This window comes from Mus caroli, chromosome 3 (assembly GCF_900094665.2).
Source record: "Mus caroli chromosome 3, CAROLI_EIJ_v1.1, whole genome shotgun sequence".
NCBI lineage: Eukaryota > Metazoa > Chordata > Mammalia > Rodentia > Muridae > Mus > Mus caroli.
This window is the reverse complement of record NC_034572.1, coordinates 52,197,173-52,211,902: the sequence shown is the minus strand read 5'-3', so window position 1 is coordinate 52,211,902 and position 14,730 is coordinate 52,197,173. Positions and strand designations below refer to the sequence as shown.

General features: G+C 42.9%; 1 protein-coding gene across 1 annotated transcript in view; it reads left to right on the top strand.

Moving 5' to 3' along the window:
- The window catches only part of Mindy4b (MINDY family member 4B), a 33,421-nt gene extending 19,484 nt beyond the window's left edge, over positions 1-13,937 (top strand). Inside the window, exons 11-12 of the mRNA XM_021159072.2 lie at positions 12,168-12,348; positions 13,795-13,937. Of these exons, the coding sequence (XP_021014731.2) occupies positions 12,168-12,348; positions 13,795-13,937 (324 nt within the window). The remainder of the gene's footprint in view (positions 1-12,167; positions 12,349-13,794) is intronic.
- The last annotated feature ends 793 nt before the right edge of the window (positions 13,938-14,730 follow it).

Genomic DNA, 14,730 nt, shown 5'->3' with positions numbered 1-14,730 from the left:
CCTGAACACTTTAAAAAACATAGAATGGGGGCCCCACTGATAATATATCTGTCACAAAGATTTTTCAGCTCAGGGGATAAACAACTTCTGATAGACAGAAAATAATCAATGTACAAGCAGAGAATAAGGACCAGAAAGTGAAGGGGCAAACAGTTTCCCCAAACCATGAACCAAAGTTTCGTAGAGGTTTTCATTCTAACATGGCCAACTCAGTGGAAAGCTGCACTTCTCTGAATTAACCTTGACACCACCTGGAAGGCAGTTCCCTCTGATGGAGGCTCCCTTGCCTGTCCCTCCTAACCCTGGTGGCAAGCAAGGGCCTTTCTAGGCCCCTATCCTATGTGTCAGTTCTCCTGTTCCTGCTAGATACCCTTCATGTGCACAGAATTTCTCACAAGGTGTGTTCACAAGGTGTGCCTTGCCTACCTCTCTGCCTGTGTTTAGATACTATGCATATTATTCACAAACCCAGAATCTCATCCATGTGTCTGGATGACATCAGGAAATTAGCATCAGGCCATGACAGGCTGCTAACTTTTACACACAAACAAGTTGTGAAAGTTTCCTCGTTTTTCCTTAAGTGTATAATCCAGGTCCATCAGATAAAATGTGAGAAATACCAAATAAACTAAGAGAAATTAGCCCAACTGCATCATCCAGTGGTCTGTCTTTTTCAGAAACACTTCCTTCTCTTTTCCTTCCTCGTGTGTAATCCCATGTTACTCTCATAGACTCTTTTTTACATTTATCTTTATATGGTAATGAGAATCTGGCCATTAGTGAATTCAAGGGCTGCAAAGAACCCCCACTACATGAATAGTAAAGGCTAAACTTTGGTACATCCTGGATGAGAACAGATGGGTTGTGAGCATAAAGTCCCTAATCACATTTTCTAGAAATTTGGGAGGTTACATTGGACGTACTATGTGGAATAAATAAAACTCAGGCATGCGTAAGGATTATTTTTATTTATCTTGCCTTTCTGGTAGCCAGACATAAGTCACTGCATGCCTATGGTCTCACATTCTGTATCTCTCAGAACTCAGCAATGTGCCAAGATTCTGTTTGTCTACTTCTGTTTGCTGGGTTGATGTCACTGCTAACCAGTATTTATCATTTGTGTTATTATACAACAGCAATTCTCAACCTGTGAGACATGACCCCTGGAGGGGGGATGGTCAAATGACCCTTTCACTGGGTGCATTTAAGAGCAGCGGAAAACACAGATATTTACATTATGATTCATAACAGTAGCAAAATTATAGTTATAAAGTAGCAACCACCGCAACAAAAAAAGTGTATGGTTGGGAGTTGCCACAACATCCGGAATTGTACTAAAGGTTGGCAGTATTAGGAAGTTGAGAACCACTGTTCTAGAATAATCAGCATGCGCCCCATGTGGTCCACATAGGGCTCATTTTTGTACCTCGACCCAGATCCTTCCAACTTAAGTGCTGCTGAGTGACCCTAGCTGACTGACACAGTAGAACACTACTCCTTGTCACCTGCCACAAGTCTTGTACGTCCAGAGATTGTGGGGATTAAGATTCATGATTCTGTCTGCTTCATACTGATCCTCTTGCTCAGAGGTCAGGAGAGGCTCAGCAGTCACCAGCTCAGGTTAAATGATTGGGCAGGTCCTGCCTCTGCGGAGGTCTCCAATGTCTGTGGATTTCTGGGTAGGATTATTTTCTATCACTATAGGATACCTTGCCTTGGTAGCAAGGCTTCCAAATATGGGAGGGGTTGCTCACTGCTGGACTGTGGCATGGGAAGAAACTTTTAAAATGAACATTTATGCATTTAACTGTATACAAGGGAAAAGCAACTGCTTGGTTTATATCACCACTGCAATAAAGGTTACAAGCAATCTTAAAGTAGAGTTGATTTAAGGAAAGGCATCAGTAGTGGTACAGATGATGTAGGGGCAGGGTACAGTTTATAACCCCCCCTACAGTACTGTGAAAGAATTTTGCAATAATAGATGAAGCACTAAAATTATTGTCACTTTTATGTTCCACCCCTTGGGACTTGATCTAGTTTATTTTTCCAGTTTTGTCTAAAGCCACTCAGAAAGCTCTGGGAACTCTCCATGCCTGGATCATCCCCAGACATCACCAACTGCATAAGTAAAGCACTCATATTGTCAAACAGAGCTGCACATTCAGTTTTTAACAAGAGTCACTGCCTTTTCATTTTGCATGGGGTCCTAAAAATGAAAGGCCATTTTTGACTCCCAAATAGACTTACTTCATCTGCGGAATGCTAGACGCTTGACCTTAATTAAAATTTACAGGTGATCCTAACGGTCAACAAGGGCTAGAAACCTCTGTCCCAAGTAAGACTTTTCAGCTTGAGACACTATGAATATTTGTCAATCAATGGTTGTAGGGTTATGCTGTATGCTGCAAGCTCTTGGGCAGCACCCACTAGATGCAAGCTACCCTACCACCGGCAAGACATCCCAAAACATTTGCAGACATTTCCAAATGTCCCTCTTGGGTGGTGAGGATAGAATTGTCCCTAAAATGAAAATCACGATTCTAAAGGAAGGATGAAATTAAATAAACTCCTTTGGCTCAGTGATTAAATCCACCGTGTGTGGAACTGAGGAACCAGGTGTTTCAACGGAACCTTCAAGAAGCTGCATAGGCCTGTCTGATCCGTGCTGACGAGGTGGACAGCCTTTTGTTCCCTTGTGACATTTTCGAGGCTTTGGGAACAAGCTGCAGGCTTTATCTGAGGCTAAAATGGAACAGGTGTTTGTGAAGCAGCTGCTAAGCTGCTCGGAAGAAAAGGACCACATCAGACAAAATGCCGCCACGATGGGGTGAAGCATGCAGAGTCGGAGTCAGGGATTCACAGGGATCCCACCCTAAACCAAGCTCTAAAGAAAATTACCTACAGAGCCTAAAATATCCTCTAATGGGAAGAGGATGTTTGCGAGGAACTTAAAGGCAGTTGAGAGCCCACAGCACATGTGGGAAAATGAGAGCTTTCCTGCTGGGAAGAGGACACGATGTGGGAGAACACGGGGCCATCATCCAAAGGCGAGATTGCCAATTGGAAGTAGGGCAGAGGCTAGAGACTGCCTGGGGTCACTTTAAAAATCTACATAGAAATCAAATCGAAAATGCTTCCAGCTTTTGGGAAAGTGACTAATGTGGCTTTTCATCCTTCTTTCTTGGACTCAGCGTCCTCTTCCCCTGGGAGATGTCTGTGAATGTGCCCTCGGTGAAAATTGCCAGAAATTGTACACTAATGGATTGAAACCCTGAGGACGTTCATGCTGATGTTTCTGTCATGCACTCAGAGTTCAGGTTTTTCTTTTTCTTTTAAACGTATTATGGAGCAGCTACAGACAGACATTTGTCTTACTTAAGCTTTTGAAATGTGGTATATAAAATACACACATACACAGTGGATTTCATCTGGTTTTTTGTTTGTTGGGTTTTTTTTTTTAACTCTTTCCATATCATCCTGCTACGTAGGACAAAAGCAATTCTCAGCTCATAAAGCATGGACTCACACTTACACTCACACTTACATGTGCGCCCCTCACTACTCATGACAGATGTCAGTTACACTTAGGCTTCACTCACTGAGGTGCTGACAGCTGTGGGCAGAGAGCACCTACTTTTGCCAAACTCCTTATCAGCAATGGATACTATCTATGATGCCTTATTCCACTAGCAACTCAAAGCTACAATCTTAAATCCAGTTTGTTGCTTGGCCATTCCATTAAAGGGTTAGAAAGGTCAGAGGGAGATAGAGGAACTTGCCCAAAGTCTTGACTAGTTACATGTCAGAGTCCCATTCTAGCTAGACTCAAAGCTCACAGTGTCTGCTGTACCATGTCAGTCATTTTCCAATAGATTATAAATATATAAATTCTGTTCTTGGAATTCTATGCGATAATTAGCACTTTAAAATCAATTATAAATGCAAACTGACCTAACACAGCCTTTAGCATTTGCTAAGGATGCACTGTTGGTGGTCTGCAACATTTTAGACAGTGGCAAGGATTGCTTTGTTTGGGTTTTGGTATTTTTTTTTTGAGTCAGGGTTTCTTTGTGTAGCCCTGGATGTCCCAGAAGTCACTTTGTAGACTAGGATGGCCTTGAACTCACAGAGATTCACTTGCCTCTGCTTCCTGAGTGCTAGGACTAAACACATGTTCCATGGCCGCCCAACGTAAGGGTTTTGCTGTATGACAGTTGAGTAGTTTAAAGCTAAAGCTGTCATGAGCGTATGTTGATAGGAATCACAGTACTTGGCGGATGCTTTCTGAAGTGTTTGCTCCTAGAAAGGCAGATAACGTTTATCAGGTATCCATACTTTTCGCCCTTATTGGAATAAGCTCAATGGTGCCTAGAGATGTGTTGTACAAGTACCTTTGTGCTGATTGCAGCAGACTCTGAAGTCAAATGCTTCACAGCATCGTATCCTGGGATGGAAACACCTCACAGAGCAGACATTGGCTTGAGAGGAGAAGGTTTCAGAATACTGGTACATGCGCAGCTGGCTTGGAGAGACGCCACAGCCAGGGCCCTTCCTTTCGGCTCCAAGCCATGGGAACACTGTGTGAGACCCAGAGATGCCCTATAAAGTGCTCTCAGGGCATCTGCTGTACCCTAGCCAGGGTGGGTACAATAGATTTGAATAGTATGTGTACACACTGATGAGAAGAACCTAAGGAAAAAAAAAAAAAAAAAACGGTTTCTAAGTTTAGAAGGCAACGTGCATGCCGCCCGAGAGCTGGGTTCTGTGACTACTGTAAACCCCATTCAGTAGCTCCGCCTTTGTCTTCCCCAAGTCAATCTTTTCTTACTCTGTGATAAAACTGCAGAGATTGCAAAAAAAAACCACACATCTTTCTGTCCCAATGTCACAGCTCAGTGGGTGAGCTTTAAAAAGGAAGAAAAGATGGTGTTCTCATCAGATGACATGGCAAGCCCCCTAGAGCCTACCAGACTGACAGTTCCTGCAGGAAGCAGCCAGCTACCCATGAGGCGAGGCACTATTTTGAAGCCTCCCTGTTACTTTTCTATTTGAAGGTACAGGTTTGAGTGTGAGGCTCCAATACCTAAGTGAGAACATAAAGCAGTTTGAGTCTAACACCATCTGGAAAGCCTTAGGAGGTGCACGTTATCGTCACACCTGCCAGTGGGAAGAAAAGTCAACTCCGGTTTTTAGAAGGGAATGAAGTCATTTAGGTCTCTCCAGAATCGTTCCCACAGCAGCCCTGGCAGCGCCTACTTCCATCCCCAGTGGTGTCCTCTGCTCTCTTTACATCTTCCCCTTGGAGAGGCTGATGAGAAGAAATCCAACTTTGAAAATACCTAATGAAACGGCACTCGCTACACTCTGCCACTAAGTCACCAAGGTTACACCCCGCAAGCATGATCCAATTTGTCTTTACAACATACCTGCAAACTCTGCCAGAGAAGTTGCATTAACTGTGTGTTTCAGGTGGCAGAGAGGAAAGCCACACCATTGACAGCACTGGAATTGTCACCAGGGCTCAATGAAGAAGGCACACCGTTGTTTACACCTTTCCCCCACTCTCATTACCAACCTGGGGCCCTGGGACTTGCAATATTAAGCTCATTATGCAAAGGTGCTTTCTAAGCACTGTTGTACCGGTGGCATGGGAAAGAAAATCGACAGACTCAATATGTGTTCTCTAGATGGACTCTGTGTCCATCTTTCCTGTCCTTACCATTTTACATTGGCTTAAAGGAAGGTTTGTGTTACAGAGGTTGCCATAGCTGCAGGTTAATACTGAAACAACTGAGCTTATTACACAATACGTGACCCTAAGAAGAAAGGTATTTTATTTATAGTACCACTGTATCACAATTTAATTTCCTTTTTTACCATGGCAACGTGCACAAGTTCAGAATTGGTGGAATCTCACCGATAAAATATATTTAGAATCCTGCAAAGGGGGAGGGGGAGTTGGTAAACCACGTCTGTCTAAAAAAACAATTAAAATGCTTAAACCGGGACATTTCAGTCAAACGGCCATGTGCTGTGCCAAAGTGGGGACAGGAGTTGGGGTGAAAGCTGACAGGGCTCAACCAAAAGGTGCTTTGTTTTATTTTTACAGGATTTACTGTCTTCAAACTTGAGGGTCACACCTTTGCCTCAAGCCAGGTTCAGCCACCTGTCCTCAATAATCCAGTTAAAAGAGCTAAATTAACAGTGGGAAACACAAAAGAGAGAGTTATTCATTGGTCACGTTGGAATAAGAGCCAGGGAGATCCAGCAACTGCCCCAAGCCCAGCTTTGGGTCCTGAACTGAGATCAAAGTTTAAATAGTGGGCCAAGGATGTGCACATATCAACAGTCCTGGGCAACGAACGGGTGGTCCTGCCTGCCATCCACCTGTCACTGTCTGGGCTCCAGTCTTATCCTGTAAGGTGGTCAGAGGACACATTGTTAGAACTACTTGAAACCTCTATCCAGGAGTTCAATTTCTCCCTTGGCTGGGGCCTTTTCTTTCTCCCAGCATGAGATTCTTGGGGAACATCTCGTTTGTTTAGGGTTCATTGTTTTACTAGTCTGATCGTCACATAGAGAGTCACAAATGTCTCTTTAGAAGATCTTCATTTCTGCCTGACCAGTTACGTTACTTTAAACCAGCTGTTTTCTCAATGGCAATCTTCAGGCTCATCTCCTGACTTGTTACCCAAAGTGCCACCAGCGTCGTTCAGGGTTCTACTGCAATCTCTGCAGGGAGGAAACACTGCCTGCTCAGGGTGAAATCTGCTCGCTGTGCCACTCAGAAGTGACGAAGTAGCTTTGAGCTCAGGAAAAAATAGCAGTTGAATTTCTGCATAAAGGAACACGATGGGGTGCGGTGTCAGCACCAGGGTAGGTGTATGCATGAGGGGCAGTAGAATTTTTACAAATGTTCTATGAAAAATATTTTATAAGTAAATATTATCCATATACCTATATATGAATATTATCCCTTCATCCAAAATTTATAGGGGTTTTCATTGATTTTTAAATCAATCATAAGATCTATTTGAAACAGCATTTAATCTCCTAGTTACTTTATTCCATTAATAATTACATGGTCCACTTGAATATTATAATACATGCTAACAATCTCTAACTCTAAGATATTGAGTATCTCACCTTCAAACCAGGGACAAGTCTACACTGGCTACATGAAAAGAGAAACAGCCCCTTTGTGTCAAGCACACAAGGAACAAATGGCACTTAAAAGGCAGGGGGCCAGGTCATGAGATTGAGGCCAGCCTTGGGTTGCATAGCAAGTTTGAGATTATGAGCCAAACCTGTATATCATATTTTCATTACATATCATCTTAGTCCAAGCAGGAACTATTGTAAGAAGGCCTAGAAAAGCGTGTGTTTGGTTTAACTCATGGATAATTACAAACTTATTTACAACTTGGGGGAAATGTTTCTGAAACTAACCCTAAGGCTGTTTCTCTCTGGCTGTAGCTAGTGTAGACTTGCCCCTGGTTTGAAGGTGAGATACTCAATGCCTTAATTAGTTACTACCCGTGATGAAACACCTGACCAAAGTAACTTGCAGAGGAATGGGTTTACTTGGCTTACGCTTCCACACCAGAGTTCATCACCAAAGGAACTCGGGACAGGAACTCAAGCAGGGCAGGAACGTGGAGGCAGGAGCTGATGCAGAGGCCATGGAGGGGTGCTGCTTGCTGGTTTGCTTCTCATGGCTTGCTCAGCCTGCTTGCTTATAATCCAGGACCACCAGCCCAAGGATGGCCAATGGGCTGGGCCCTCCCACATCAATCACTAATTAAGAAAGTGCCCTACAGGCTTGCCTACAGACTGATCTTAATTCCTTCCTCTCAGATGACTTTAGCTTGTGTCAAGTTGACATAAAACTGGCCAGCACACCCAGGTTACCTTTAGGTCAGAGACACTAATTCTAGTGCAGATAGAAGAGTACCTCCTATGAGTGGGTCCTGGCTGGATGCTAGGGGGCGTGTCCTTTCTAAACTATTAACTGGAACGAACCTCGCTTTGTGTTAAGGATGACAGTACAGATTTTCTAGGCAACGAAAAGTGAAACCCTTGAAGACAAAAGTACCTCTGGTTCACTCACAACTGAAGAATTTAAAGAGAATGAAGGAGTTTAAATAGAACTACTGAGGGGGAAAGTGGCATGTTATTACCCTGTAACACTTGGCTTTATAACACATAATGATCTTCCAAAGTTTGCTTTCCTATAGAACAGAGTTGGTTCCTGAACAGACAGCTCAACCCCAAGGGCTAAAAAAAAAAAAAAAAGGCCTGAATGGGCAACATCGGCCCCTCCCATTCCAGGAGCACAGCAAGCCCAGAGGCCACTTGCTCTTTCCAACTTTGTGCAGAAGTCATGGTGTTTTCCAAGTAGCTCACTTTTATCTTTTTAAGTAGGAAAAAAAAAACCAGCAAAGAAGATAATTTGGATGCTTTGTTGTTGTCCTCCTGTTCTTCTTGTTTTGAGGCACTGTCTGGCTCTATAGCGCAGGTTAGCCTAGTACTTACTGTGCAGCTCAGGCTGACCTTGAACTCGTGACCCTCCTGCCTCCAGCTCATGAGTATTATAATTATAACTTGATGTGGCACCATATCAAGTTAAAAACATCATTCTTAATATTTAAAAGTCCTGATGATGGAAAACTATTTTTGAAAAAAAAATGTGTTTTCATGCCTTTGAAAAAAATGATAGACATCATTTATAAAATGCATTACAATCTACCGAAGGTGTGTGGTCACCACCAGCAGTTTATACTACCCAAAGGCCTGACTCAGATCGAATCAGGTTCTTGAGCACAACTGTGCAGCTCTGCAGAAGCTGTACATGAGATCGGGAGATGCTGAGGTTCTCTATCCCACGATTAGGATTAGATATTAGGAAGCTATGCAAGGGCATACTTACTTTTACTATCCAAAAATTATGTCCTTGGAAACTTTCTAAAGATATTTTGATTGATTCCACTGGAGGAAGGCCAACCTACTAGAGGCCACATGCTTAAAGAAAATTGACTGTTCCTCCCCCAGAAGCCATCAGCTGTCAATCGCTGCTCAGTTAGGGGCAAGGGCTCGTGAGCTCCTCCCTGCTGTAATGTTGACTGGCTTGATCTTTAGCACATCTTTTCTAGGCAACGCCCACTTCTTTGAGTTGGTTTGTGCAGCGGTGCTGTCATGCCAGGAGACATAGTTTCAGTGGAACCCTGCCTGACCTCTGGCTCTGCTTCCCAGAAGGTCCCTGAGCCTTGGCTGTGGGAGTGGTACAGATGTCCCATTTATGGCTGAGCATTCCAGTGACACTTATTTTCTGCACTTTGATAAGTTGGGAGTATTTGTATTAACCATTGTCCGCTGCATGAAGAACCTTCTCTGGTGCCATCTGAGATCTGCATGTCTGTGAGTACAGAGATATGAATTTACATGACAGTTTGTCCATTCAACAAAACAATAGCATTTGGTTGACTCCAGAGCTGTCTAGCTCCCAACCAAATGTTCTTGGCTAGTTTTAAAGTACCAAGCATGTGTTTCCTCCCATGGAGCAGGCCTTAAGTCCTATGAGAAAGTGGTTATTTAATCCCATAACAATCATGCTACTGTTATATCCATGAGATATCTTGCTACGTGGGTCATTATTAAAGTGCACAGGTTCAAATCTAGGTAAAAATGTTAATGACTCTCACACCCCACCAGAAGCCTAGATAATACCTCTCAATTCTATAAAAGCTAACCATCAGGGAGAAAGCTTTCTGGTCAGTTCTAACTTGATTTTTTTTTCATGTCCTATGACCAAAGTCTGTAGTGTCTTCAAGAAATAGGCTCTTACCATCAACTTTTAGTGGGTTTCCAAGAGTAATTGTAATAGCATACACACATATGGATATATATTATAAAATAGGTTTCCATATGGAAATTTTCAAACATCCCTAGTCATTCCTTGTCTACACCCTCCTATCCTACCCTTGAATCTCTCTCCCCACCTAAATCTGCCTCCCCATGCTTCCCCCTTTCCGGTTCATACTGCCTCTGGTCTCCTCCTTTCCCTTTCTAGTTTCCTGGATTCTACATGTACTCCAAGCTACCTCAATAATCTTGAATGGAAGGTTTCTCAGAAACAGTAATATAGTTGTACTACAAGTATCTAGTCAGCTCCCAAATATTTTCTCGAAGGTCTGAATGCCAGTCTACCCGGATACTGTCTGAGACCCCTGAAAGAGTTGTTTTCAAGAACCCTGACAGATTCTCCCAATACCCCTTCATGTCTGAAGCCCAGCAATGGATACAATCCTTTTTCATAACTTTGACCACTAATCTGTGCTGCCTCTGTAGCCCCTGGAAACACATCCATCTCCACAGACAAAGACCTGATGATGCTTAACTAACTTGGACAAGACCTTTGAACTTTTAATGAAGCTAAGACTTCACCATATCATGTTGATTCAAATCTTACACTCTCTTAGGACAAACCCCCAGAAACTTCCTTGTTTTGTTCCAGACTAGACATGGTAGCTCCGTATGGTCCCTATGTCTCTGACCTTTGGCTTCAATTGCCCTCTCAACTACATTTCAAATGTTCTTCAGATCCTAAAGGACTGAGTTGGTCCATGATCCCCCTGAACTGCTGTGGTATTTATTTAGTAATGGCTGCTCATAGAAGCATCTGTCTGGTTCTAGAAAAGAAATGGTTTGAGACATGATGAAAAAGAAAAAGACTTAAAAACCAAGTCATTAAAACCTGAAAGAGAGTGTCCCAGGGCTGGCTGTCTTGGGAAGACACTTTGGATGGTTTTCCTAGACACCCCCTTTTCTGAAACCTCTGTATCTGGTGCCTGAATTTTTAGCTGAATTGTCGAATTTGTCTTCTCTAAAATCAAACAAGTTCAAGTCTTGATGATGCTTCAGCATGGATGCCAGACAATCCGTTACCCACAGGGCCATTCAAAGAGGCAAGCAGGCATTTATTTGTGTACCAGCCAACCTCCCCTTCATGACTTCTCCCCACCGTGCCCTGACAGAACAATTATGGTAGGTAGAACAGTGCTAACACAAACCCACTCAGCCTTAAGAGAAGATCTTCAGCCCAAACACCCAATATTGCCCTTGCTGCTCTATCAAGTATGAATGTGGGAACAAACAAGTTGGGGACATTGTGAGAATCATTTGGCTTCACACCATAGAAATGGAAACTTTCTAGGCCATCAATCTGTTAGTGTCATGGTCTATTGGACTGTTACTATGTCACAACTGCTATCAACCTCTAGAGGATCCATCTTACCACTTAAAGCAAGCAACCAAAATCAACCATGTCCCTCATAACAGAGTTGTTGCCCTGTAAACTCCAGAGCCAAGCATTGACCAATAAGAACTGCCATGCTCAGTCCATTATTTGCATAGCAGAAAGCCGGAAGGAACCAAAAGGAGAACAGCTCCCATATATGAAGAGGATCAGTCCATTATCTTGTGTGTCAGGTCATTCTAGCGCTGTTCTGCCCACTACCACTGCATTAAGCTTATGCTTTTCTTCTTTCATCTAATTTGGATGAATTCTGCACTGTTCACAATTCCATCCCATCATGGTAATATGAAACCAAAATACTCTGCTGTATGTATGTCTTCACCAATAATCTACATACTAGCTCACAGGTATATGTGCGCACAAGTGTTTCCCACATTTCCTAGAATTTTTTTTCTCTAGTATATATGGTTCGTGTTACCAGAAACTTGGCATCTGCTGTGTGAAGCATTGCCTGACCTTGGAAATTACACTGGGAACAATCACACTAGCCAATGAGACAGACAGAACTGGCATTCTCGTTTTCTACATCTACGTCTATATTTATATTTCAGCTTACATTATCACACTGTAAAGCCAAGCTGGAGAATCTTCACCTTCTCTCTAAGGCCACTGCATTTTAAAAAGCACAATCCATTCAGAGCAAAGTGAGGCATTACCACTCTCAAACCATTTGTAAGTACAAATTCATTCTCCATCAAGTCTCAATTTTGAATATTATACCACATACAAGGACCTGAAAGCTACGTGTGCAATAGGAAGCTCAGAACTTCTTTTTAAACAGAATGAATCGGCCTCTTTCACTACCCTGAAAGATCTAGATGTACATCTGCATTCTCCTTTCTCCTTCCAGGTGGGCAGCATGCTGAAGACTCCTACATTTCCTATTTGGCTGTGCAACATCAACGGAAATTACAGCATCCTTTTCTGCACAAATAGGCAGCTCTTATCAGACTGGAAAATGGAGCGTGTCTTTGATCTGCACTTTTACAGTGGCCAGCCCTCACAGAAAAAGCCTGTACATCTTACAATAGGTGAGTACTTAAGACTCCCAAGTGTGTGCTTTAATGCACCCTGAGATATAGCTGTCCTTGTTTAACAGCTGTGTGGTTATTCATGCTACTACTGCAAGAACTGCTTAGACTTGGTTTTGGAAGTGAAGCTCCTGCCTAGGTCTAAATCCATTGTCATGTGTGGCTTTAAAATGGAGACATTGTGTGTGTGTGTGTGTGTGTGTGTGTGTGTGTGTGTGTGCTTGTGTGCACATGTGTTAGCACTAGAAATAACATGGAAAAATAAATACATTTTAGATAAAATAAAAAATAAAGGTTAAAGAGTCAAATCCCCAGAAATTCTTCCCCAAGCCTCACCCCTACCCCCAGGAAAGGCATGGCAATGAAAAGGAGACACAAAGTCCCACTGGCCAGTTCTGTACCCAGGCAAACACAAGACAATCACCCACCGACAGAAGCAGCTCAAGTGAGAATGAATTTTTGTTCAAATTAATTCAAAAGGCATTTTTGAGGGGAAAGCTATGAGCCAGATGCCAGGATGGACACTAGCAAACCCACAGGGACAGGAAGACCATTTTTGTCTTTATTACAACTCCAGTGCCTTAAGCTAATGAGAAAACCTTAAGAGGTCTCTAAATACCTCTGACCAGATGCTGAGAGTGGACACAAGACTTCCATCAGCAACCTTGGCCCCAGTTTTATGGTTTTGTCAAAGACTGACTTTGCATTTAGCACCATAACCCAGGGGCGGGGGGAGTCCTCTATTTTTTTCTTTTATCATGAGAAATGCATATTAGCTCATTTAATTTAGTGTGACATTGGCCACGTGTTCTTTAATATCTATTACCACTCTTATTTCACCTTACCTGTGAGCTAAGCATCACCCCCTTCTCTCCCCGCCCCTGCCCCCCACCGCTTACAAACATCCCACACATTCTGTTCTGAGTACTGTGTTGAGACTGTATGTAACAGTAGCATTAAATTCCCAATAGCCATATGAAGCAGGTACTCGAGGATCTATTCTTAGTTGTATAGTTGCTATATTTGGCTGATAAATGAATCAAGGGAGTACAGCAATGGTATTTTAAATACTCTCTCAAATGTTATCTGGCTCATACCAGACAAACCTAGGCCTTGAAAACAAGTTCTAGATTCCCTCTACCTCAAAATAAGTGCCTCTTCTTAAAAAATGATGGATCGTCCTTTCATTTGTTTTCCTGGTAATATCAGTGACAAATACCTATGTTTGCATCACGTTGCATTAAATGACATGAATATTCTTGTCCCAACACAAAGCTACTACAGACCTATTTTGTATGGGTATTTTAATACATTGCCTGCAAGAATCCATTCACTTAGCCAGGGCCCTGGGCCAGCACCTCACCCCTTGTGTCTTCTCCCCATATGCTGGCTTTGTTAGAAAAAAGACAGTAGACCTGGATGTCAATGCTACTGTTCTATCCTCAGATACCCACTCCCACCACTGGGAAGGGGAGCACCATGAAGATAAATATGGATCAGGAAGACGGTTTTCTTCACTGGAAATGGTGATCAGAACCAAATGGAGAGAGGCTACCATCAACTGGAATGGAACTATTCCCTTTTTCTAAAAAGAAAACTAGAAACGAGTCTGAGGGGTCTGAACAAATGGGATGAAAATGTACAGCCCAGGGATGGGCATTTAATTCCTACATTCCTCTTTCGTGAGCCCCACTGAAAAATACCACTGGCAGTTTCCTATTCTTTCTCTATTCTGTGCCTTTACAGTCATCATCAGTGCTGTCGAGAACGAGTTTTTATCTCAGGGTCTGAGTAGTGATTCCTTCATTTAATTCGGAAGAGAAAATCCTGCCTCTTTTCTTCATGTTTTCCAAATCGCTCTTTTTCTGAGGCTTCACTAAGACTGAAGGCTCACATCCATTTGAGGATGAAGTCATAGGAGTGCATCACCGGCTTTTAGCCATGGCAACAGCTCAAGTCTCCTCAAGCCTTCCTGGTACAGGCAGTGTTCCTCTCCAAGGACACACCTCACATGGTCACATTAGCTGATTCTTTGCAGTAAAGTAGCAAAGAGGCTTCCTCCTACTGGGAGAGTGGGAAGGGGTGGTGCCCCGTGGGCGAGGAGCTCTGGCAGGTGCTCAGACTACCCAAGCAGTCATAGCATCAGGCAGAAAGAGACATTCTTCCTACCAGTATTCTAGCTGCTTCTTTCTCCTAAGCTAGATATAAATAATAATAACATAAACAGAGACAGTCTTACTCCTGCATAAAAATATTCTGCAAAAATACAGTCTCTTCTCATCTCAGTGTTCCATGAAGTAAACATCCTTTAAAGAATGTGATCTTTCTCTCTTGTGCTAAATATCCGCACATTTTCTGAAGAGGTGCACATACTAGACACAT